This window comes from Citrus clementina, unplaced genomic scaffold, assembly GCF_000493195.1.
Source record: "Citrus clementina cultivar Clemenules unplaced genomic scaffold, Citrus_clementina_v1.0 scaffold_8, whole genome shotgun sequence".
Taxonomy (NCBI): Eukaryota; Viridiplantae; Streptophyta; class Magnoliopsida; order Sapindales; family Rutaceae; genus Citrus; species Citrus x clementina.
Window position 1 is genome coordinate 5,256,185 of NW_006262022.1, and position 22,561 is coordinate 5,278,745.

The following is a 22,561-nucleotide window of genomic DNA, read 5'->3' on the forward strand; positions in this document are numbered from 1 at the left end:
AAGAAGATGCGTTTCTAGAGTAACTATACTCTATATTCAGCCATCTTCAACACAAAAAGTTAGCCACGGTTAGTCTCTATAATAAAAAAATTAGTAAAAACTTAACCAACATTCCACAATTGTCAACTATTCCCTCCCCCCAACCAGAACGAAACATTGTCCTTAATGTTTGAAAGGAAAAAAGTAGAGTTTAGAAGACATCACCTGGGTGGTGCAACACAGAAGAAAATATTTACAAGCGGAGAGTTAAATCTAATTTGTACTTCTTACAGCGGCTACTGTTACCATCATTATTTGGACGCTCCAACACAAAGGTCCAGGGGTCTAGCTCCAGTTTATAAGCTTGTAACAGATCAAGTAGCTTATTAGCAGTGCGTGCACAAATAAAAAGTTTTTTCGCTGTGGAAGGAATGAAATAGTTTTTTATTGCATGGTTAAGAAATGCGATGAAGCCATCATAAAAGTTATTGACATTTAACAAATCAATAGGTTTCTGGTGAATGTGCAGATGGGCCCAAGATGCTAGTGTGATAAGTGCCTCTAGTGTTGCAAGATCTCATAGAAGGAAAATAAAAGCATTACCATGATTAAGCATTTCATCTATTCTTTCTTGCATACCTGAGACGACTAACTCTTCTTCAGTTGGTGAGTCAGACAAACTGTCCAAAAGTTTTAGGGCTCTTGGGATGATGCCTAACACTTGGCTTTCTCTGACAAAAGCAGCTTCTGAGACCAATTTTGATAACCCTCGGTTACCTCTTCCATACACCAAGTGTAATTTTCTCTCTGTTATGCTTCGACCAAGATCTATGGCTGCCTCAACGAACTCTTTATGTTTGACATAGTTAAATCCAGAAAGCACACAAATGTTCTTGAATTGTCTATTGGGAGTAGCTGCCATTGGGATACTTCTTAAAAATAATTTGTGAGTGCTTGACAAAAAATCATATTTAATAATCTTGGTGACAATGAGTCACAGCTCTGTACGAGGTAGCATGTCAGTGTCAATTAATGTGTAAAGCACATGGCTCGAGAGTCAAAAAGCAAACAGTAAAAAGAAAAAAAATGATAAAATAAAATTATTAAAGACAATAATGCAAATGATAAAACAACAGTAAAATAAAACAACAATGAAGTAAAAAAATATTTACAGGTAGTTGCAACTGTGGCTCACATATTCCTCTGGTTTTACGTCCAGAAACGACTTGAACGCCATCTATAGGTCGAGGATAGGCTTCCCATCCAGTTTTCTTATAAACTGGCAAACATGGTCGTTTATAGTCAGATTCCCGAGACTATATCGTGCATGCTCTTTCTAGAATAATGGTCATAACTGGAGAATCACTCCTTGCACATATCCACTGGGATATGTTTCAAGAGACAAAAGAATATCATCCAATGACTCTTTATTCAAGCCATCACTAATGAATTGAATCTTATCTTCCCTGTTATCATACACCATTCCTAAAGAACATGATTTTTTATCACAACTCATTTTGTCACACTTATGACAAGCAACAGAAATTCTTCGAGCTCTTCGTTTTCTTTCATAATTTTCTTTACCACAACCAGACATGTATGCAATAAATTTTGGAGGTAACTCACCTGCCAATTGTACTTTAGCCTCGATTAACCAACGGATGTCAGCAGGTATGTTATTCCTCATGAGCAATTGCATGCGTTCGAACCGAGCTTTATAGATTGTAAGGATGGTATTATGAGGAAGTGAAGGGAATCGATTGAAAAGCTTTTCTAGAATCTCGTTTCTGTCCATACCTTCGCCTCAGAATATCAGTTATTATGGGAAACTGAAGTAACCGACTTGATCGTCACAGAGTACCATTATCCGCCACTTCACTGGGTAACAAACTAAAGCACACAAACAAAGAAAAACAAACTAAAACACATAAAGAAAATTATAATCGTCCTCTTATTGAATTTACCTCAAGCTCCAATTGGATGTTGTAGACACTTCTCTCAATGTCTCTGAGTTGGCTTTCTAAATCCTCAACATAGGATACTAACTCTGGTGGTTGCAGAACCCAAATATGATGTGTTTTACGAAATTGAATCTGCCTTTTGAGACGAGATTTTACACTTTGAAGTGGTTTAAGAATGTCCAGGAGGAATTGTTTAGCGATGGCACTCATGATTAACAATGATAAGAGAAAACTTAATAGTTAAACAAACACACTTATGCAAAAATAATTTCAATTAGCAAAAGAATAATAAAAAGAAAGAAAGAAAAAAATCAAATCACCGAAAAGAAAGAAAGAAAAACTTAATTCAAATCTGGTGGGTCACTCAAATTTATTTCGGTGTCTTCTCCATGTGGTTGGTACTCTAGATTTGACTTTAATCTTTGACCATTAACTTTAAACGTGACACCGTTCTTTGGATCTTTAATTTCAATTGCTCCATGTGGAAAAATAGTATGAACAATAAAAAGGCTAGACCATCGAGAGCGTGACTTACCTGGGAGTAGGTGCAAGCGAGAATTGAATAAAAGCACTTTCTGACCTGGAGTGAAAGATTTTCTCATAATTTGCTTGTCTTGAAAGACTTTCATTCGTTACTTGTAAATTTTGGCATTTTCGTATGCATCATTGTGAATTTCTTCAAGTTCTGCCAGTTCTAATATTTTTTCTGAGCTAGCTTGCTGCATGTCAAAGTTGAATTTCTTAATGGCCCAATATGCACGATGCTCGAGTTCCACAGGTAAGTGACAAGCTTTTCCATACACTAGCTTGTAGGATGACATCCCAATCGGGGTCTTGAAAGCCGTTTTATATGCCCATAATGCATCATCAAGTCTTGATGACCAATCTTTTCTGTATGGCCTCATCGTCGTTTTTAATATGTGCTTTATTTCTCGATTGGAGATCTCAACTTGACCATTGGTTTATGGATGATATGGGGTCGCCACTTTGTGAGTGATGGAATACTTTGTCAAAAGAGTTTTAAATGCTTTGTTACAAAAGTGGGCACCACCATCATTGATTATCGCTTGAGGGAATCCAAAGCGTGAAACAATGTTGCTTTTCAAAAATCCTATCACCACCTTGTGATCATTAGTTCTACATGGAATTGCTTCTACCCATTTCGATACGTAGTCAACAGCAACCAATATGTATTGATGGCCAAAAGAAGGGGGAAAGAGTCCCATAAAGTCGATACCCCATACATAAAAAATCTCAACCACTAAAATTGGATTTAGTGGCATCATATTCCTTCGTGTAATGCTCCCCATTCGTTAACACCTATCACATGAAGAATAGAAAGTGTAAGCGTCTCGAAATATAGTTGGCCAATAGAAACCACATTGTAAAACTTTAGTCGCTGTTTTCTTAGCGTTGAAATGGCCTCCACAAGCTTGTTCATGGCAGAATAAAAGGATATTTTGAATTTCACTTTCTGGGACACATCGTCTAACAATTTGATAGGCACAATACTTGAAATAATAAGGGTCATCCTAAAAGAAATTCTTTATTTCCGTAAAAAATTTGGCTTTGTCTTGCTTGGTCCAATGCTCTGGAAGTTGACATGTAACAAGATAATTAACGATATCAGCATACCACGGTAATACTTCCACACTCATCAATTGTTCATCTAGGAATGACTCATTCAATGTTAATGGTTCTGTAATTGTGTCAAAATGGAGACGAGAGAGATGGTCTACCACAACATTTTCTGTGCCTTTCTTATCTTTAAATTTCAAGTCAAATTCCTGCAAAAAGTAACACTCAACGAATTAGTCTAGCTTTTGCATCTCTCTTTGTGAGAAGATATTTGAGAGCAGTATGATCTGTGAACACAATTATTTTACAACTGATAAGATAAGATCGAAATTTTTCCAATACAAACACTACTGCTAGCATTTCTTTTTCAATAGTTGAATAGTTCAACTGTGCATCATTCAATGTCATACTAGCATAGTAAATAACATGGGGAATTTGATCAACTCTTTGTCTTAATACTGCTCCTACTGCATAATCAGATGCATCACACATGAGTTCAAATGGTAAGCTCCAGTTTGGGGGCTGAATGATGGGTGATGATGTCGACAACTGCTTTAATTTTTCAAATGCCACAAGACATGAATCATTAAAGACAAAAGGTACATCCTTAGCAAGTAAATTGCATAAGGGTCTAGAAACTTTACTAAAATCTTTAATGAAACATCTATAAAAACCAGCATGCCCAAGGAAAGATCTTACTTCTCTGACAGTTTTGGGTGTAGGAAGATTAGAAATGAGATCCACCTTGGCTTTGTCAACCTCAATACCTTTGCTCGAAATGATGTGACCGAAAACAATACATTATTTTACCATAAAATGGAACTTCTCCCAATTTAAGACTAAGTTCTTCTCGATACATCCCTGCAGAACTAGTGTTAGATGATGTAAACATTGATCAAATGAATCAGCAAAGACAGAAAAGTCATCCATAAAGACTTCAAGGATTCGTTCAACCATATCAGAAAAAATGCTCAACATGCATCGTTGAAATGTAGCAGGTGCATTACATAATCCAAATGGCATCCTCCTATATGCAAGAGTGTCAAAAGGGCAAGTGAAAATGATTTTCTCTTGATCTTTTGGTGCTATGGGAATCTAATTATATCCTGAGTAACCATCTAGAAAGCAATAAAATTCATGGCCTGCTAATCTATCAAGCATTTGATCGATAAATGGTAAAGGAAAATAGTATTTACGTGTGACAGAATTCAACTTTCTATAATCAATGCTTACACGTCATCCTGTAGTCACTATAGTGAGTATCAATTCATTATAGGCATTCGTAACTACCGTGACTCCTGACTTTTTTGGGACAATTTGTACATGACTGACCCATGAACTATCAAAAATGGGGTAAATGATACTTGCATCTAATAGTTTAAGGAATTCAGTTCTAACAACTTCTTTCATGTTAGGATTTAACTGACGTTGCATTTCCCTAGTAGGTTTAGCATTTTCATCAAGGTGAATGTAATGCATGCAGTCTACTGGGTTTATACCTTTAATGTCTGCTATGGTACATCCTAATGCTCCTTTGTGCTCTTTTAAAACATCCAACAACTTACTTTTTTGTTCGTTATTGGGGGATGATGAGATGATTACCGGTAGAGTACTTTCTTCTCCCAAAAACGCATATTCCAATGTATTGAGTAATGGTTTGAGCTCGAGTTTCGGTGGTGATTCTGATGATGGGATGAGTTTCTTCTCTGACGGTGCTAGTTGTTCAACTCTTGACTTCCATTTATTAGTGTCCATGGATGGTGCTGAGTCAAGCAGGGCGTTGACCTCATCAACTGATCTGTCAATATCAAAATCAAAACCAAAGTGAGTTAAACATGTTTGTAAAGGGTCATTACTAAGGTTTGAAAGAAAAGTGTCATCAACTAATGCTTCAATTAAATCCACATCAACAATTCTATCATCTGTATTGTGAGGTTGTTTAGCAATGTTGAAGATGTTTAGCTCCATAATCATGTTGCCAAAGGACAACTGCATATTTCCAGTTCTGCATTGAATGTGAGCATCAGCGGTTACCAAGAAAGGTCGGCCTAGAATAATGGGGATGTGCTTCCTTGAATCCCGTGTTGGTTGAGTGTCAATTACAATTAAATCAACAAGAAAATAAAACTTGTCCACCTAGATAAGCACGTCCTCCACAATACCACGAGGTATTTTCGTGGACCGATCTGTAAGCTGTAACACCACTGGAGTTGGGTGTAATTCTTCTAGTCCAAGTTTCACAAAAACTGAGTAAGGTAACAGATTTACACTAGCTCCTAAATCCAACAAAGCATTCTCAATTGTATGGTTCCCTATACTATATGAGATAGTGGGGGATCCTGGATATTTGCATTTTAAAGGAATTTTGTGTTGGAGTATAGAACTAATGTTTTCTGTTAAAAATGCATTCTTTTAAACGTGAATGTTTCTCTTTTTAGTACAAAGGTCTTTAAGAAACTTGGCATAAGATGTAACTTGTTTTATAGCATCAAGTAAAGGGATGTTAACACGTATCTGTTTGAAGATTTCAAGAATCTCATCTGTGGATTTTTCTTTCTTTCCTTTATTAACCTCTGAGGAAATTGAGCTTTGGAAACATATTCTCGTGGGCTGGTTTCTTCTTTCTCTTCCGATGGTGAGTATGGGTTGAGAGTAATTCTAGTTTTGATTGTATGGTCTAAATGGTGACTGAGAGACTTGCGGAACTTGAGGAATTTGTTGCATTGGTGGAGCTGGAGCTGCTGGTCCATTCTGTTGGAATCCTTGAGACCGTGAAAAATTGGGGTTGTCTCTCCATCCAGGGTTATATGTATTGGCGTATGGGTTGTAATTAGATAGTTTTCTCATTACACATATGGCATTGGCTTGATCTGAGTATGAGTCATGGTCATATGGTTCTGTTGATTTAGCAGTCGTTAACGATGCTATTTGTCGAGAAAGACCTTCAATTATCGCTTTGACTTCTTTAATTTCTGAACTTGACTCGCCAAGATAAACCTCATTTACTCCCTTAATTCTTTTAGTATTCCTGAGCGATCGACTCCGTTGTTGGGAATTATTCGCTTGTCGCTGGAAGAATTCTCAAATCTCTGATGCACTTTTTGACATTAGCTCTCATCCACTTGTTGCCATTAGTCATTCTTGCACATTCGGCAATAATCCCTCCAAAAAATATTGGCATTTGTGTCATTTCTCGTACCCATGATGTGGACACTTCAAGAGTAGCCCATTGAATCGCTTCCATGTTTCGAAAAACTGCTCATCCTATCTCTGGGTAAAATCTGATATTTTCCTGCGAATAGCATTGGTTTTATGCACTGGGAAATATTTATTAAAAAATTTTGTTACTGTTTGCGGCTGATTTTGGGTCAATGAATAAAAAACCACAAAACCAACCTAAGAGCAATAAATTTATATTTTTGTCGAGGAGCGGGGTACCTCGCTTGTTCGGCACGTGTGGGCTATTTAGGCTTTTTGTGGAGCGAATGAGGATTGAGATGACGGAGGATATGGAGGGGGTCTGACTTTAGGTGCGGAGGACTGGTGAAACTCGCCTTAAACCTGCGAAACAATAAAAAACGAGGTCAGAGGTGGAGCCGGGGGTGGCCGGCTACCACACTCCGACGCTCAAGTCAGAGTTGGGTTATCTCAGGTTAGAGAGCTTGCAAGTTCTCGGTAATGGAGATTTTGAGGTTGAAGAAACCCTAGTTTTTTTGTGGTGAGTGTGTTCACTCCATTGATAAAAATCAAACCTGAGTATTTATATGGTGTACCCCGGTCGCCGTGCCACCTGGCGCTATTTTAGTGGTGTTCCTTGCTGTCATGTCAGGAATATTCTTATTTTCATGCGTATAGCGGCTTAGACGTTTCAAAAATATGAGTAGAGCGCAAGTTTGTGGTGTATTCACGTGCTGGGCGTAGTGGAGTGGTCCCGCGTACCTCTGCAATTTCGTTGTAATTTTGCAGGCGTAGCAGGAAAAGCTGGTGGTCCCAACTGTCACAATATCACACTTTTGGCGGATTTGCTGGCGTGACAGGCGGCTGTCTCCTCTTTTGCGGCACGAGATTTCCTTATTTTTTGACACGTATCAAACCGATCTTTTTGAGATTCGGGGCCCACATATCCCTCCACATATTTACGAAGACTTTTGTATCATTTCATGGTGTACCCGAGGTACCCCCGGAGTGCTTAGGGTAGCCGGGGTACCTAGGGTACTCGAGATAAATTCATCTCTTAAATATCGACACGTGGCGCTTCATCATTGGCCTCATATTTCCTTCCCAAACAACATCCCCCTAGTTTCTTTGTGGTGAATGTAATTGAGGCGCAAGAAACTCTTGAGGAACTGTGTGACACGTGACGATATTTACCTTTTTTTTTTTTTAAGGAACTCTTGAAGGAACTCTGAACTGGTCCCTGTCTTCACGTCTCTCCAGCTTTCCTTGGGGAAGTGGTAACCGCCTGACACATGATTTAAATTTGAAAACACCCTTCTGCAAAAATTATTTGACCTCTCACTTCATGAAGGACGATTTGTCAGGTTTAATTAAACATGTTCCACTCCTTTTATGTTACCACTTTATTTTGAAACTCCCAAAAAATCTCCCATCAAATTTAAATGCTTCCAGTGACTTCTTGTTTGCTCTGGCTTTCAAATTTCAAAACCAGTCAAATCATTTCAACCCCAAGCTTCGCATCGTGTGCAATTTGTTTTTTTTTTTAAACAAACCACTTTCTGTACGTTTTCACTCCCACTTTATTCTCTGTCATTTTGCAATTCCCAAAAACTTTTTCTCTTCTTCTCCAATTTCCAACGCCTCCCCATCTCCATTTTTTCTTCTTTATTCTGCCTTTTGCTTCTTGCCCTTTCGGCTTCCATCTCCTTTCTTCCTTTTTTTTTTTTTTTCTTTGCTTGCTCTCGGCCCACCATCACATTTTCTTTCTCTTTTTGCATTCCTCATTTTTCTCTTTTCTTTATCTTCTTCCAGGCAACTTTTACTCCCTTTTTTTCTTTTCATCTTCTTTTTTTTTCCTTTTTTTTTTCTTTCCTTTTTTTTTTCCTTCTCGGCCAGCCTTGGTTCCCGTGATTTCCGGTGGTGGCATGACGATGGCGTTCGGCTAGTGGTGCAGTGATCTCCTTGTGGTAAGCCATCTTCTCCCCCCCATTTTGCTTCTTCTTCGTTTCTTCCACTGGCCTTACCACAAGCCTCTTCATTTATTTTTTTTTATAATCCATGCTCCTCCTCTTTTTCCTTTTAAATCAGCCAGACAATTTCTTCTTCTTTTTTTTCTTTTTTTTTTCTTATTCTGATTTCCTTTTTTTTTTTTTAATTCTGACTTCCTCTTTTTTTTATATCTCCAGGCTCCCTCCATTTTTTTTATATCATCCAAGCTCATTTTTTTTTTTAACGGATTTCATTGTGTCCATGACAGACTCTGCACAGCTCCATCTTTTAAGCATTTTTCGGCGATCTGTGACTTCTCTTGGTGATTTATAGTCTAAAACTTTACTCTTTGGCGACTGAAATTTGCTGCTCTCGGTGAGATCTAGGTATGAATTTTTATACCTATTTTTGGCTTCTTTATTTTGAAAAGTAATGTTGTGGCTTTGTTTCTGGATTTGTTTCCGGTTTTCATGCAAAGTGTTGGCATTTTTCTTTTTTGTTTATGCTTTTATTGGTGGATGTTGGTGTTTGGCTTGTGATGGATGAGGTATGAAGTTGTGGGGGTATGTTTTGATGTGGAGGCTTTCTTTTTCAACTTGTGTCTTGTGTTTTTAGGAGAACAAGATGGGGAGAAAAACTTTTGGGAAAAAGGGTCGTAATGTGGTCAGGGAGCCGGGGGAGACGAGTGAGGAGGCTCCCCTTTCTGATTCAGCCCCTTATATATCCCTTAGTGACGACAATGGATCCCCTACAGCTAGTCCCAAGTTATCTCGAACCAAACCTAATAAAAAATCAAAGATTAAAGGCAAACACCCAGCCAAGTCAGCCCATAGAAAAACTCGTGCAAAGACATCCAGACCCAAATCTCCTGTTCCTGTCAGCATTCCAGAACCTCCCCTGATCTCCCCCTCTGTCCATGTAGCTCGTAAGCTCTATGCACTAAGGGGTAGGCCGGCTACTCTGAGAGACTTAGAAAGGGTTAGAGCCAAGTACAACATACCTCAGTCTGTCCACCTTAGGGTACCTCGCAAGGGCGAGCGCCCCGAGCACCCTCATTCTGATGGTGTTGCCCTTCATATCAACCTTTTTTACTTAGGTCTCCGTTTACCCCTTCAGCCATTTTTTAGAAAAATGTTCGCTGAGATGAAAATTGCTCCCCGGACAATTATCCTTACTCTGTTGGAGATTACTCACGGGTCTGGAGGTTTTGTGGCTAGATATTTTTGGGGAAGATATTTCTTATGGAGATCTAAGGGAGCTTTATCAGTTGAAGAAGCCCGCTGGTTTATCCGTAGCCTATTTTGCTACTTGGGGGGTTCATGGTAATTTGGTGAGACCGGATACCTTGCTGAAAAAGGGCTACAGATATGGGTGGTTTATGGCTGAGGGCGAGTGGGGGAAGAACATTCCAGCGGGGAATGAAGTTGTGCAAGTTCGGAACTTCTTCAATGAAGATAGTATGTGTTTCTTTCCTCTTCTCTCATTTTCTATGTATATATACACCTCTTCGCATGAATTTTCTTCTTATTCATTATTTTTTGGGATTTTTGCAGACATCACTTGGACCAAGGGAACGTGCCCAATCCATGAAGTGGGGAGGAAAGTGAATGGTGTTATAGAGAAGTTTCAGATTTTGCAGAGTAAAGGTGATGTTCTATGCACTTCCTAGTTAGCGAGAGCTGGTCTGATTAAGGAGAGTTTTCAGTCTTCTTCGGGGGGCGATTCACGTATGGCTATGTGGTGTTGCTGGGGTACCCCGCCTTCATTGGTTCTGTGGGGTGCCCCCATTATTTGAACAAACTTTTTTTTTTATGCTTTGGTGGCCATTTCTTATTTTTTCTTAATGTGCCTTTTTGCCAATGACGACTCTGTTGTTTATTTTCCTGATTTGTCTCTTTGTCTCACCTCTTTTTTTTTTTTTGGATAGGCATGGACCATTTTGGCGAAGATTTTGACGCTTTCTTCAGTCGCATGAGCGGCAGCTCCTCCGGTACCCTGGGTACCTCCGCAAAAGGTGACTAACCTCCCGTTGTTCCAGGCGACAAAGGTAAATTGACCGTCTCCTCTCTTGGGGGTTCTCGGGGTACCCCGGCTACCTACAAGAGGAAGTTTGGATCCCTTTTCACGGCTCCTGGAGACCTTATAGAGGGCGAGCTGGATCCAGTGGCTAACAAGCAGATATCGCACCTGATTGATTGCTTCCTTCATTCCTCTGAGAGTATTTCCACAGACGGGGCAATGAAGTCAGATAAATTAGATTTAAATGAGCGCTATAGCCGAGCGCTCAAAGCTTGTCATGACGTGAGTGCCTCTCACTCTTTTCTTTTCATTCTTTCTCTTTTTTTCTTTTAATATCGTCTTGGCTCCCTTTCATTTTCTTTATTATTATTTGTGTAGGCAGCTTTCTACCTTAGCCACGGTCTCCGAGACCTTAGTGGCATCTCGGCTGTACAGACCGAGGTAGAGAGGCTGCGAGGTGAGGTTAGGCTCGGCCAGTCTCGGGAAGAGAAGCTAGGAGAGGAGGTCAGGGCTTTCCAAAGGCGCTTGGACGACCACGCCTGGGAGAACAGCCGATTGTCTAGGAAGTTGGAAGAGGCGGAGTCTAAGCACGGCGAGCTACTATCTCGCCAACCAGAGATGATGGACAAGGCCTTTACTCTTATCATACTGAGGTCTGGAGCGTCGAGCCTGAGCTGGTGGTATCCCGGGTGGAGAAATGGGTGGACAAGTCGGCCATCCTTAAAGCGATAGAGGACAAGAGGGCTACCCAGGCTCCCCCATCTCACAGCCCACAGCAATCTTTTGGGGTACCCCAGGTACCCCAGGCGGATCTCCCTTCGGTTAGCGCTGTTCATGCGGATAGCCGCTCTTTGACTGCGAGTGTTCCTGTTGATGCCCCCATTCAGGGGAACGGTGGAGAGGATGTCCCCCCTTCTGCTTGATCTTACTTGTTATTCAAAATTTTATCTCGAGATGTCTTAGCAGCTTTCTTTCTTTGCTTATGTACCTTTTGTAGTATGGTATTATCCTTTTGATGTGTTGGGATACTTGTCTTTTAGAAGGTTGCCTCAGCAATCTTGCCTACTCGTTCGCATTAACTTCTGCAATATACTTTATTTGGCGTGCCATTGAATTCCTTGCTTATGATTGAGATGTCTTAGCAGCTTTCTTTCTTTGCTTATGTACCTTTTGTAGTATGGTATTATCCTTTTGATGTGTTGGGATACTTGTCTTTTGGAAGGTTGCCTCAGCAATCTTGCCTACTCGTTCGCATTAACTTCTGCAATATACTTTATTTGGCGTGCTATTGAATTCCTTGCTTATGATTGATTTGCGTAGCCTCGCAGGGGTTCCTCGGGTGCCCCAGGTACCCCCCTGATGTATTTTTGGCGCTTAAGTGATGATTTCCGTAGATGTGCTCATTGCTCGTCTTAATAAAGATTATGGCGTATCTCAAAATAATTTAATAATTCGCATATCATCATAAGATAAAACGAAATTCATATTTGGCGCAACTAGGATAAAATAAAGATTATGGCGTATCTCAAATAGACTTGTGGAGTTTCTTGGGTACCCCGGGTACCCTCCTTTTTTTTTCGAAGACCTTCTTGGCCCATTTTCTTACAGAAATGGTAAAAAACATGCTTTTTTTGCCATCCGCTTCTAGTCAATATTTAATAAAATAATGCGAATAGAGGGGCACGCTTGCCTACCTTGTTTCGTTTATCTATTCTTTACTTGGCTCAAGTAAAAGAATTGAGGTGTGGGCGTGTGCATACCTTAACGGAACCTCATGGCGCTAGAGTATGCTGGTTTACCTCACCCTCGGGCCTTCTCTGACCCTCCCTATTTAATTTTGTTGTATTATTTCTTATTGGCGTTGACCTCGAACAGATCTTCACGATCGAATCGAGTCAGATACCTCAGGTTCCCCTGATTATCTTGAAATGGAGCAACTATAGTTGAATAAGACATGGCGTAATAAGAGAGAGTCACATTAATGGCGAAAATTTAACCATAATCACATTCGGTAATCAAAAGGAGAACATTACATAAGACTGACTCATTATCCCAATGAGAATAGGAAACCGTATAGATATCCACTCTCTAGGACTTAGGGAATTAAAAATTTCACTTGCACATACGGGGTACCCTAAGTACCTTTCATGGCTTTACCACATTGCACACATAGTAAAGAAAATAAGAAATAGATAAAGTGAACGATAAGGTTTAAGACATTGTCCTCATGTTAGTAGTACTTCCTCAGCATTGCGGCATTCCAGGGATGCTTGACGATTGTTCCATCCATGTGGAGTAGTCTGTATGCCCCCGAACCTACCGGCTTGTCTATACGATATGGGCCTTCCCAATTGGCTCCGAAAGAGCCCTCCGAGGGTACCCGGGTATTCTGAGTTACCCTTCGTAGGACTAAATCCCCTTTCTTGAATGATCTGGGGCGTACCCTCTTGTCGTATAAATCTGAAACGCGGTGCTGGTATATTGCAACCTTCAATTCTGCTTTGGCCCTTTTTTCTTCAACAAAATCAAGATTGGACGCAATCAAAGAGGCATTCTCGGCTTCATCGAAGTATGCGGTTCTGTGAGAGGGTATCTCGATTTCAGCTGGAATGACTGTATCAGTCCCGAAAGCCAGAGAAAATGGGGTTTCCCCAGTTGAAATATTCTGAGTTGTCCGATAGGCCCAAAGAACGCCGGGTAACTCGTCTACCCAAGCTCATTTCCTTTCCTCCAGCCTCTTCTTTAGGATACCTTTGATGATTTTTTTGATAGCTTACACTTGTCCATTAGATTGCGGGTGAGCCGGAGAAGCAAATCGGTTGGCTATCCCAATTCTGAAATTTTTCGTTATCGAATTGCTTCCCGTTGTCGCTGACAATTGCATTAGGGATATCATATCTGCATATGAGGTTCCTCCAAACAAAATCAGTGGTTTTTCGCTTCGTAATACTTGCCAACGGCTTCGCTTCTACCCACTTTGTGAAATAGTCAACGGCTACAATTGCATACTTAGCTTGTCCTCTACCAGTTGGTAATGGGCCAATGAGATCTATACCCCAAACAGCAAATGGCCACGGAGAAGACATGACAGTTAACTTTTCTAGTGGAAGGTGGGGTACCTTGGCAAATCTCTGGCACTTGTCACAACTCTTGACCATGTTTTTGGCATCCTCCTGCATCGTAGGCCAATAAAATCCTTGATGAAGAGCCTTCTGTGCCAATGATTGTGCTCCATAGTGGTTACCGTAAGTCCCTTCGTGTATCTCTCTCATGACATATTCGGCATGTTCATTTCCTAAGCACTTTAAGTAAGGGAGGGTAAACCCTCTTCTGAATAAGGTATCCTCGATGAGACAATATCGAGCAGCTTTGTACTTTAGCTTCCTTGCTTCATTCTTGTTTGAGGGCAGATCCCCATTTCTGAGGTATCTTATGATTGGTTGCATCCATGGTACCCCAGCAGTTATCGACCCTATTTCTTCTGGCTCAAGTAGATTAACACTGAGTGTAGGTACGTACTCAGCAGTGATTGGACCAACCGACTGAGTTGCACCGAAGGAAGCCATTTTGGCGAGGTTATCAGCTTCACAATTTTCTAATCGTAGAACTCTTTCCACATTGACCTCAGCAAATTGAGATATTAATTCTCTTCTTCTCCCGAGGTACCCCTTCATATTTTCTTCCTTAGCCTGATATTTTGAGTTGATCTGACCGACCACCAATTGAGAGTCACTTTTGATGTGGACTCTTTTTGCGCCCAAGGCCTTCGACATCCTTAGCCCCACTATCATAGCTTCATATCCGGCTTCGTTGTTTGAGGCCTTGAACCCGAATTGCAAGGCATAACATAGCTTCACCTTATCCGGATCGATGATTATTACTCTCGCATCGCTTCCGTGCGAGTTGAAGGAACCATCCATATAAATTTTCCAGACATGCTCTTCTTCAATAGCTGATATAGTTTCGCCCGGGTACCCCGGGATCTCCTCACCCCCAGAGTCATTGGCGAATTCTGTAATGAAATCGGTGATGGCTTGGGATTTAATAGCTGAGCGTGGCTTGAAGATGATGTCGAACTCACTCAATTCAAGAGACCAGCGAAGAAGTCTTCCAGACATGTCTAACTTCTGGAGGATTTGTCGAAGGGGAAGGTTTGTTGCAACGACAATGGTGTGGGCCTAAAAATACGGCCTGAGTTTCCTTGCAGAGATTACCAAAGCCAAAACCAGCTCTGTGGCAGGGTACCTCTTTTCCGCATCCACCATTGCCCTACTAGTATAGTAAATAGGGCGTTGCACCCCGTCTTCATCTTCTCTAAGCAACACCGAGCTAGTGGCGTGCTCGAAAACAGCGAGGTACAACAGAAGCACTTCTCCATGCTTATGCTTGGCGAGCAACGGCGAATTAACGAGGTACTCTTTTAGCTTCTGAAAAACCTCTTCGCATTCGGCGGTCCATTGGAGCTTCTTTCCCGCTTTCAAAGCTTTAAAAAATGGTTTGCACCTATCGGTGGCCTTGGAGATGAAACGACTCAAGGCGGCTATTCGGCCAGCTAAGCTTTGGACTTCCTTGATGGTACTTGGTGACTTTATCCCAAGAACCGCCCGGATTTTGTCGGGATTAGCCTCAATTCCCCGCTGTTGTACCATAAATCCAAGGAATTTACCCGAAGTCACCCCGAATGCGCATTCCTCAGGATTTAGGCGCATCTGATGCTTTCTCAAAATATTGAAGGTGTCTCTGAGGTGCCCCGAGTGATCACTAGTGTACACCGACTTTGTTATCATATCATCGATGTACACCTCCATGGTACGACCAATTTGCTGTTTGAATACCTTGTTCACCAAACGCTGATAGGTGGCGCCCGCATTCTTTAAACCAAAAGGCAAAACCTTGTAGTAGTATAACCCACGGTTGGTGATGAAGGCCGTTTTATCTTGATCAGGCTCGTACATTGGAATTTGGTTGTACCCGGAGAAAGCATCCATGAAACTAAGCATCTCGTGCCCAGCCGTAGCATCGACCAGCTGGTTTACCCGGGGAAGCGGGAAGCTATCCTTAGGGCAAGACTTGTTTAAATCCGTGAAATCTACACACATGCGCCATTTCACGTTAGACTTCTTAACCAATACAACATTTGAGACCCAATCGGGGTAAACCACCTCCTTAATAAACCCCGCTGTTGGCAATCGGTCCACTTCTTGTTCGATGGCGTCATAGCGTTCCTGGTTGAAAGCTCGACGTTTTTGCTTGACAAGCCTATGATGTGGATCGACATTGAGTTTGTGATAGGCGATGGAAGGCGGGATACCCGGCATGTCCACGTGAGACCAAGCGAACACATCTAAGTTTTTCTTTAAGAACTCAATAAGCTGCTCTCGGTGTTGGTCAGAGAGGTTGGAGCCTACCTTGACCATCTTGGTTGGGTCCTTATTGCAGATCAAAACAAACATAAGATCCTCAACCGGTGTTCCTCGCTTTTCATCTTTCGATACCCGGGGATCCAGGGGTACCTCGACTTCTCCTATTGATGCTGAATTGGGACTTTGGGGTACCAGTGGTGCCTCAGGAGCTACCATGTCCACTTCCATTGGCCCAGCTTCATATGGCGCTTGGGGTACCTGGGAGTTCGTGGACCGTTGAGCTTTCTTACGTGCAACTCTCCGGTGTCTAGCCAGTGCCCGCTTGGATAGGCTGGTAAATGGTCTTGTGCTGACGGGGTACCCCTCCAGGAACATATTGGTGGCGATTTGATAGCTCACTTTCGATGCGACCAAGTAACACCCTCGAGCCGATTGCTGATCCCCTTTAATCGTGATAATTTCCCCAGCGGTTGGAATCTTCATGCGAGGTAATGCATGGAGATTGCCGCCTTAGTTGTTGCTAAGAATTGTCTTCCCAATATAATATTATAGGCACCTGGGTGATCCACAATAAGAAAATCAATCATATGAACAACACGGTGAGGTACCTTACCAAGTGTAATAGGCAGCGTGATGATGTCCTTTGGGATAACCATATCACCGGCGAACCCAATAAGAGGTGTAGCACATGGGGTGATCTTTGGCGATTCAATCAATAGTTGATCCAAGGCGCTTTTGAAAATGATATCAACGGAGCTGCCTGTGTCTACGAGAGTTCTTACTACTTTACCAGTAGCAACCTTCAACGTAATTACTAAGGCGTCGTCATAGGGGTACGAGACATCTTCAGTATCTTGCTCTGTGAAAAGGATAGGCGGGGGATGGTGGGGTACCCCAGATACCCTAAGTTGATTATGACAAGCGAAGTTCACTTCTTTTCCAAGGCGATCTAAAATTGGTGGCTTGCTGTAACGTTTGATAGCCCGTCTAAATTCCCGAGCGAGGGTAGGACCTCCTGCTATCATTCGAACATACACGCCTTTCTTAGACCCCTGGGGTATCTCGGCTTCGGGATGAGGGTTAACAACTTGTTTACCCTTATCTTGCTCCGAGAACTTCCTTGCCTCACGCATATCAGCCACAAATTCCTTAAGATACCCACTCAGAATCAATGACTCAATTTCTTCCCTTAAGTGAAAGCATTCGGCGGTGCTATGGCCGAAATCTTCATGAAACTCACAATACTTCAAGCTACGCTTCATATTGGGGTATTTTCGAATTGGCTTAGGTGGGCGAAGTATCCTCGTATCCCTAATATGGTAAAAAATTTGTTCTGGAGATTGATTCAAATGGTGGAAAGAGTCATATCTGGATTTTTGTGGTGCTTCCCGTTGTTCTGGCAGTAGCGGTGGGCTATGTACTCGGGGTGCTCAGGAGGGTACCTAAGGTACCCGGGGTACCCAAGGTACACCAGGGATATTCAGTCCTCTCCCACGTGGGGTTGGACGAGGTGGGCTGTGTACCCGGGGTGCTCAAGAGGGTACCTGAGGTACCTCGGCTCTCTTGGGTTTCTCCTTATTTCTCACAACTTCGACTTTGTCTTCCTCCCGCTTTAGGTTACACTTCTCATCCATTTCTATTTGTTGCAGGGCTCGAGAACGAGCTTCCTCATATGAAATAGGGCGGTGTTTTTGAAATGACTGCCATAACTTCCACAAATGCAAATTCTTTTCAAAATAAGTGAGAGTATGTTGGTGACCAAATGTACCGGTACGCAACACCTCTTGGTGGAAGCGGGTTACGTATTCGGCTAAAGATTCTGAATCCCCTTGCTTGATGAAAGCAAGCTTGGTGGATGTTATATCTTGGGCGGATGCATAACCAAACTCATGAACAAAATCTTTTAGGAGCTGGTCTAAGGAGGATACACTACCTGCCTTCAACGATCGGAACCATGACTTGGCTGGTCCAGTGAGGGTATGCGGGAACATCCGGCACATAGCATTGTCGCCCACTCCTTTAATCATCATCTGGTCACGATATAACTCAGCATGTTCCACAGGGTCCGAGGTACCCGAGTATTGTTGTATTTGAGGCATGGTGAACGCTTCCAGGAGAACCGCTGTCCGAATCTCCATGGTGAATGGCGAGTTATGCACTGCTGGCGCTAAAGCATTGGTGGAGTTTTGTTTTTCAGAAAGGAGCTTCACTTGAGTTTCAAGGTACTCCATTTTTTCTAGGAACTCGCGGGGTACCCCAGGTGCACCTGAGGAGGCCGCTGTTGTTTAGGAAGCTCTTTTGGCGTTAAACTTGTACCGGAGATCTTCATGGGCTTTTTGTTTGCGTTTGGTACCCCGGCTACTACGGGAATAACAAGAGGCAGTGGAGCGTTCTTCCCGGGAGCCGGCGGCTTGAAACTTTGAATGGGTGCCCGATGGCCCATGCTTTGGTCTACTTCCCTCCGGTATTTCAGATCTTGGTATGATCTGTTTCTCACCGCATGGAGGCGGGACATCTTGAGTTACCGAAGAAGTGGCTGCTTCGGATACCCGAGATCCTACTGCTCTGAGAATCACATGAGCTAAATCCTTAAAGTGTTTATGAGTAACGAGCTCCTCGTCGGGTTGAATACCAGCTGATTGCTTAACTGATTTGCCTTTCTCTAGGCGGGATGCCCTCCTTGTCGAGTCACCCCTCTCATCACCGCCGTGGTCCTCTGTTCCATCATGACCTAGCATTTGGTTATCAGCGGGTACGTCGGGTGCCATGGTTGTGCAAGTGTTGTGCAAATTTTAATGTACTCGCAAGCGCACGAATCTATTGTAGTATAGATCAATGGTGACGAGTGTCAATCCCATGAGGAGGTGGATTTTAATTGTGTGGTTCCCTATGCTACATGAGATAGTGGGGGAGCCTGGGTCTTTGCATTTTAGAGGAATTTTATGTTGGAGTAAGCACACGTACCGACAAGCTTAGCATCGTGTTGAAGCTTTTTGCTCGTGTCCCCACAGACAGCGCCAATTGTTTGCTGCTGATTTTGGGTCAATGAATAAAAACCCATAAAACCAACCCAAGAGCAATAAATTTATATTTTTGTCGGGGAGCGGGGTACCTCGCTTGTTCGGCACGTGCGGGCTGTTTAGGCTTTTTGTGGAGCGAAGGAGGATTGAGATGACGGAGGATATGAAGAGGGTCTGACATTAGGTGCGGAGGGCTGGTGAAACTCGCCTTAAACCTGCAAAACAACCAAAAACGAGGTCAGAGGTGGAGCCGGGGGTGGCCGGCGACCACACTCCGACGCTCAAGTCAGAGTTGGGTTATCTCAGGTTAGAGAGCTTGCAAGCGCTCGATAATGGAGATTTTGAGGTTAAAGAAACCCTAGTTTTTTTGTGGTGAGTGTGTTTACTCCCTTGATAAAAATCAAACCTGAGTATTTATATGGTGTACCCCGGTCGTCGTGCCACCTGGCGTTATTTTAGTGGCGTTTCCTGCTGTCATGTCAGGAATATTCTTATTTTCATGCGTATGGCGGCTTAGACGTTTCAAAAATATGAGTGGAGAGCAAGTTTGTGGCGTATTCACGTGCTGGGCGTAGCGGAGTGGTCCCGCGTACCTCTGCAATTCCGTTGTAATTTTGCAGGCATAGCAGGAAAAGCTGGTGGTCCCAACTGTCACAATATCACACTTTTGGCGGATTCGCTAGCGTGACAGGAGGCTGTCTCCTCTTTTGCGGCACGAGATTTCCTTATTTTTTGACACGTATCAAACCGATCTTTTTGAGATTCGAGGCCCACATATCCCTCCACATATTTACAAAGACTTTTGTATCCTTTCATGGTGTACCCGAGGTACCCCCGGAGTGCTTAGGGTAGCCGGGGTACCTAGGGTACCCGAGGTACCCGAGATAAATTAATCTCTTAAATATCAACACGTGGCGCTTCATCATTGGCCTCATATTTCCTTCCCAAACAGTTACCATTTGTTCCCATGATGTGATGCTATTAGCAGGCAATGTATTGAGCCATAAACAAGCTCTATCCTTTAAAGAAAATGGGAATAGTCCAAGTTTAACATCATCATCTGAAAAATTCTCATATTTAAATGTTTGACAAACAGTATGAAAATCATTCAAATGATTATATGGGTACTCATTTTCTAAGTCATAGAATGTTATAAGATAATTTAGCACACTAGGTTTTAGTTCAAAACTCCTAGCAGCTACATTTGGGTATCTTATGCATGATGTGCTCAAATTAGTTAAGGGATTGAAGTAGTCCTTAAATGGCCTCTCTGGTGGTGCTTGTTGTTGTTGCAAATTCATTTCACTTTTATCTTTAATTACAACGTATTTGTGTGTGCGAAGTGTTTTTTCAAGTTCAAGGTCTATAGGCTCAAGATTTGGTAATAATGACATTCGACCATGCATGCAATGAATAAAAAAATGAGAACAAAATTAATAAAAATAAACAAGAAGAAGAAATTATGGTACTAACCTTATCACACTGTTAAAACCTTTCTATAAAAAACACACTTTAAAAAATATGTGAAATAAATTAACTAAAAATAAATTAATAAAATAAACAAAAAATTACAAAGAAAAATAAATTAAAAATTAAATTAAAAAATTTTAAAGAAGAGAAAAAGAAAAGAAATTCTTACCTCTAAATGTAGATTCACTTTTTTTTCTTTTTTCTTTTTTAAATTAAAAAAAATTACAAGAAAAATAACTAAAAGAATTTTTTTTTTACAAAAATTAATTCTACAAATTAAAATAACTTACCTCCCCGGCAACGGCACCAAAAACTTGTTGTGCAAATTTTATTGAACTCGCAAGTACACGAATCTATTGTAGAATAGATCAATGGTGATGAGTATCGATCCCACGAGGAGGTGGATTTTAATTGTGTAGAATTAATTTTTCTAAATGGGTGGTTGGATTTATGGTAAAGATGATTTGGAATATTCTAAAACTTAAATTAAAATGGCGAGAATAAATTGAAGTGAAATATATTGAAATGATGCACTTGGGTATCTAGATCCGTATCAACATGCACCATGTGCTAAATATTCCTTATTAGTGTCAATTAAATCATGAGTGGGGAATCCACACCTCATGAACCACACTCTAATCAATATGGTGCTAAGGGCTTATCGTGCCAAATAATAATAACCTTGTACTAGGGAGCCGGTGAAACCAGGGCGGTATCTAGACAAGATTATTATTATTTATCGACGAGAAGTCAAAACATCCACAAAAACTAGAGGGGAAGAGAAAATAAATTTACTAAATAAAGCGCATGACACATGTTGATACTTCACCTTCAACCCAAGCTTGAAAGAAAATTAGCTACTCATAATTGAACAAGGGGTAAAATGAAAATTTATTAAAATACGTAGAAAATACAAGATGGAGAAGGAATTACAGAAAATGGAGCCCAAAAATGGATTCAGAGATGCCAAATTAGGGGGGAGAGGTCCCATTTTTATAGATACATTGAGTAAATCATGGCCATCGGTTTAAAAACAGTTTGGACGCTTAGGATTGCGCCACGTCATCAGTCAACAGTACGCGGTTTGAACAGTGACACGGTTTGGTTGAAAATAATGATGTGTATATGCATGTATCGTACGCGGGATTTTTGGTCTACCAATATGCTGCTACGTCATCGATCAACAGTACATAAGAATTTTAGTCCAATAGAATCGTGATACCTCATCAGTCAATGTCACATCATCGGTCAATGCCACATCATCGTTCCGTATATGTGAACAGTGTCATGAACAGTAACATGGACAATACCGTACATGTGAACGGTGACATTTTTTCTTTTATGCTCCTCCTAAGGTTTTCGACTGTCCTGAGTTCAAAAATGATGTATGTTTTACTGTCTGGTCTCTCGTTCATTGTGAAATGACCATGATGCCCCTAAAATATATAAAATACTTAATTAAAATAAAACACACGTAATTAAATCACAAGAAGCTTAAATACATAAAAGTAAGGGTATTAGTAAGATTTGAAGTGTAAAATGACGATTTTCTCTTTTATAAATATACATTTTCTAACACTCAACAGTTAGGTCGTATCAGTGGAAAGGGCTTAAAAGAGTTGTCAAAACATGAGGTTTTAGGAGTAGATAAGATAAAGTCTTTAAGGTTTTATGAAGAATGTATCTTAGGCAAGTCTTCAAGGGTGAAATTCAATACTGGTGTCCATAATTCAAAGGGAACTTTAAACTACACTCATGCTGATCTGTGAGGGCCAGCACAAATAGCTTCTTTAAGTGAGGCTAGGTATTTTTTATCTCTCATTGATGACATTTCTAGAATAGTTTGGGAGTATATATTGAAAAATAAAGATGATGTATTTGATTAGTTTAAGGCTTGAAAGGCACTAGTAGAGACTCAAACAAATAAAAAAGTCAGGAGGCTTAGAATTGATAATGGGTTGGAATCCTGTAACAAGAAGTTTGATGATTTTGTATTGAAAATGGT

At 41.3% G+C, this 22,561-nt stretch overlaps 2 protein-coding genes and 1 non-coding gene across 3 annotated transcripts; 1 reads left to right on the plus strand and 2 right to left on the minus strand.

Moving 5' to 3' along the window:
- Window positions 1–6,714: 6,714 nt before the first annotated feature.
- On the plus strand, window positions 6,715–6,818 carry LOC112096535. The gene has a single exon (XR_002904437.1). It is a non-coding gene; the product is annotated as a small nucleolar RNA R71 (small nucleolar RNA).
- Window positions 6,819–13,489: 6,671 nt separating this feature from the next.
- LOC112096279 lies at window positions 13,490–14,821 on the minus strand. Its single transcript, XM_024179704.1, has one exon. The coding sequence runs from the start codon at window positions 14,819–14,821 to the stop codon at window positions 13,490–13,492; it is 1,332 nt and encodes a 443-aa protein (XP_024035472.1).
- A 2,777-nt stretch (window positions 14,822–17,598) lies between these two features.
- LOC112096280 lies at window positions 17,599–18,297 on the minus strand. The gene has a single exon (XM_024179705.1). The coding sequence runs from the start codon at window positions 18,295–18,297 to the stop codon at window positions 17,599–17,601; it is 699 nt and encodes a 232-aa protein (XP_024035473.1).
- Between the last annotated feature and the right edge of the window lie 4,264 nt (window positions 18,298–22,561).

What these genes read in the sequence shown, in the direction of transcription:
- LOC112096280 (XM_024179705.1), bottom strand. Translation starts at nt 18,297, where the DNA reads ATGGAGTACCTTGAAACTCAAGTGAAGCTCCTTTCTGAAAAACAAAAC.
- LOC112096279 (XM_024179704.1), bottom strand. Translation starts at nt 14,821, where the DNA reads ATGTCTGGAAGACTTCTTCGCTGGTCTCTTGAATTGAGTGAGTTCGAC.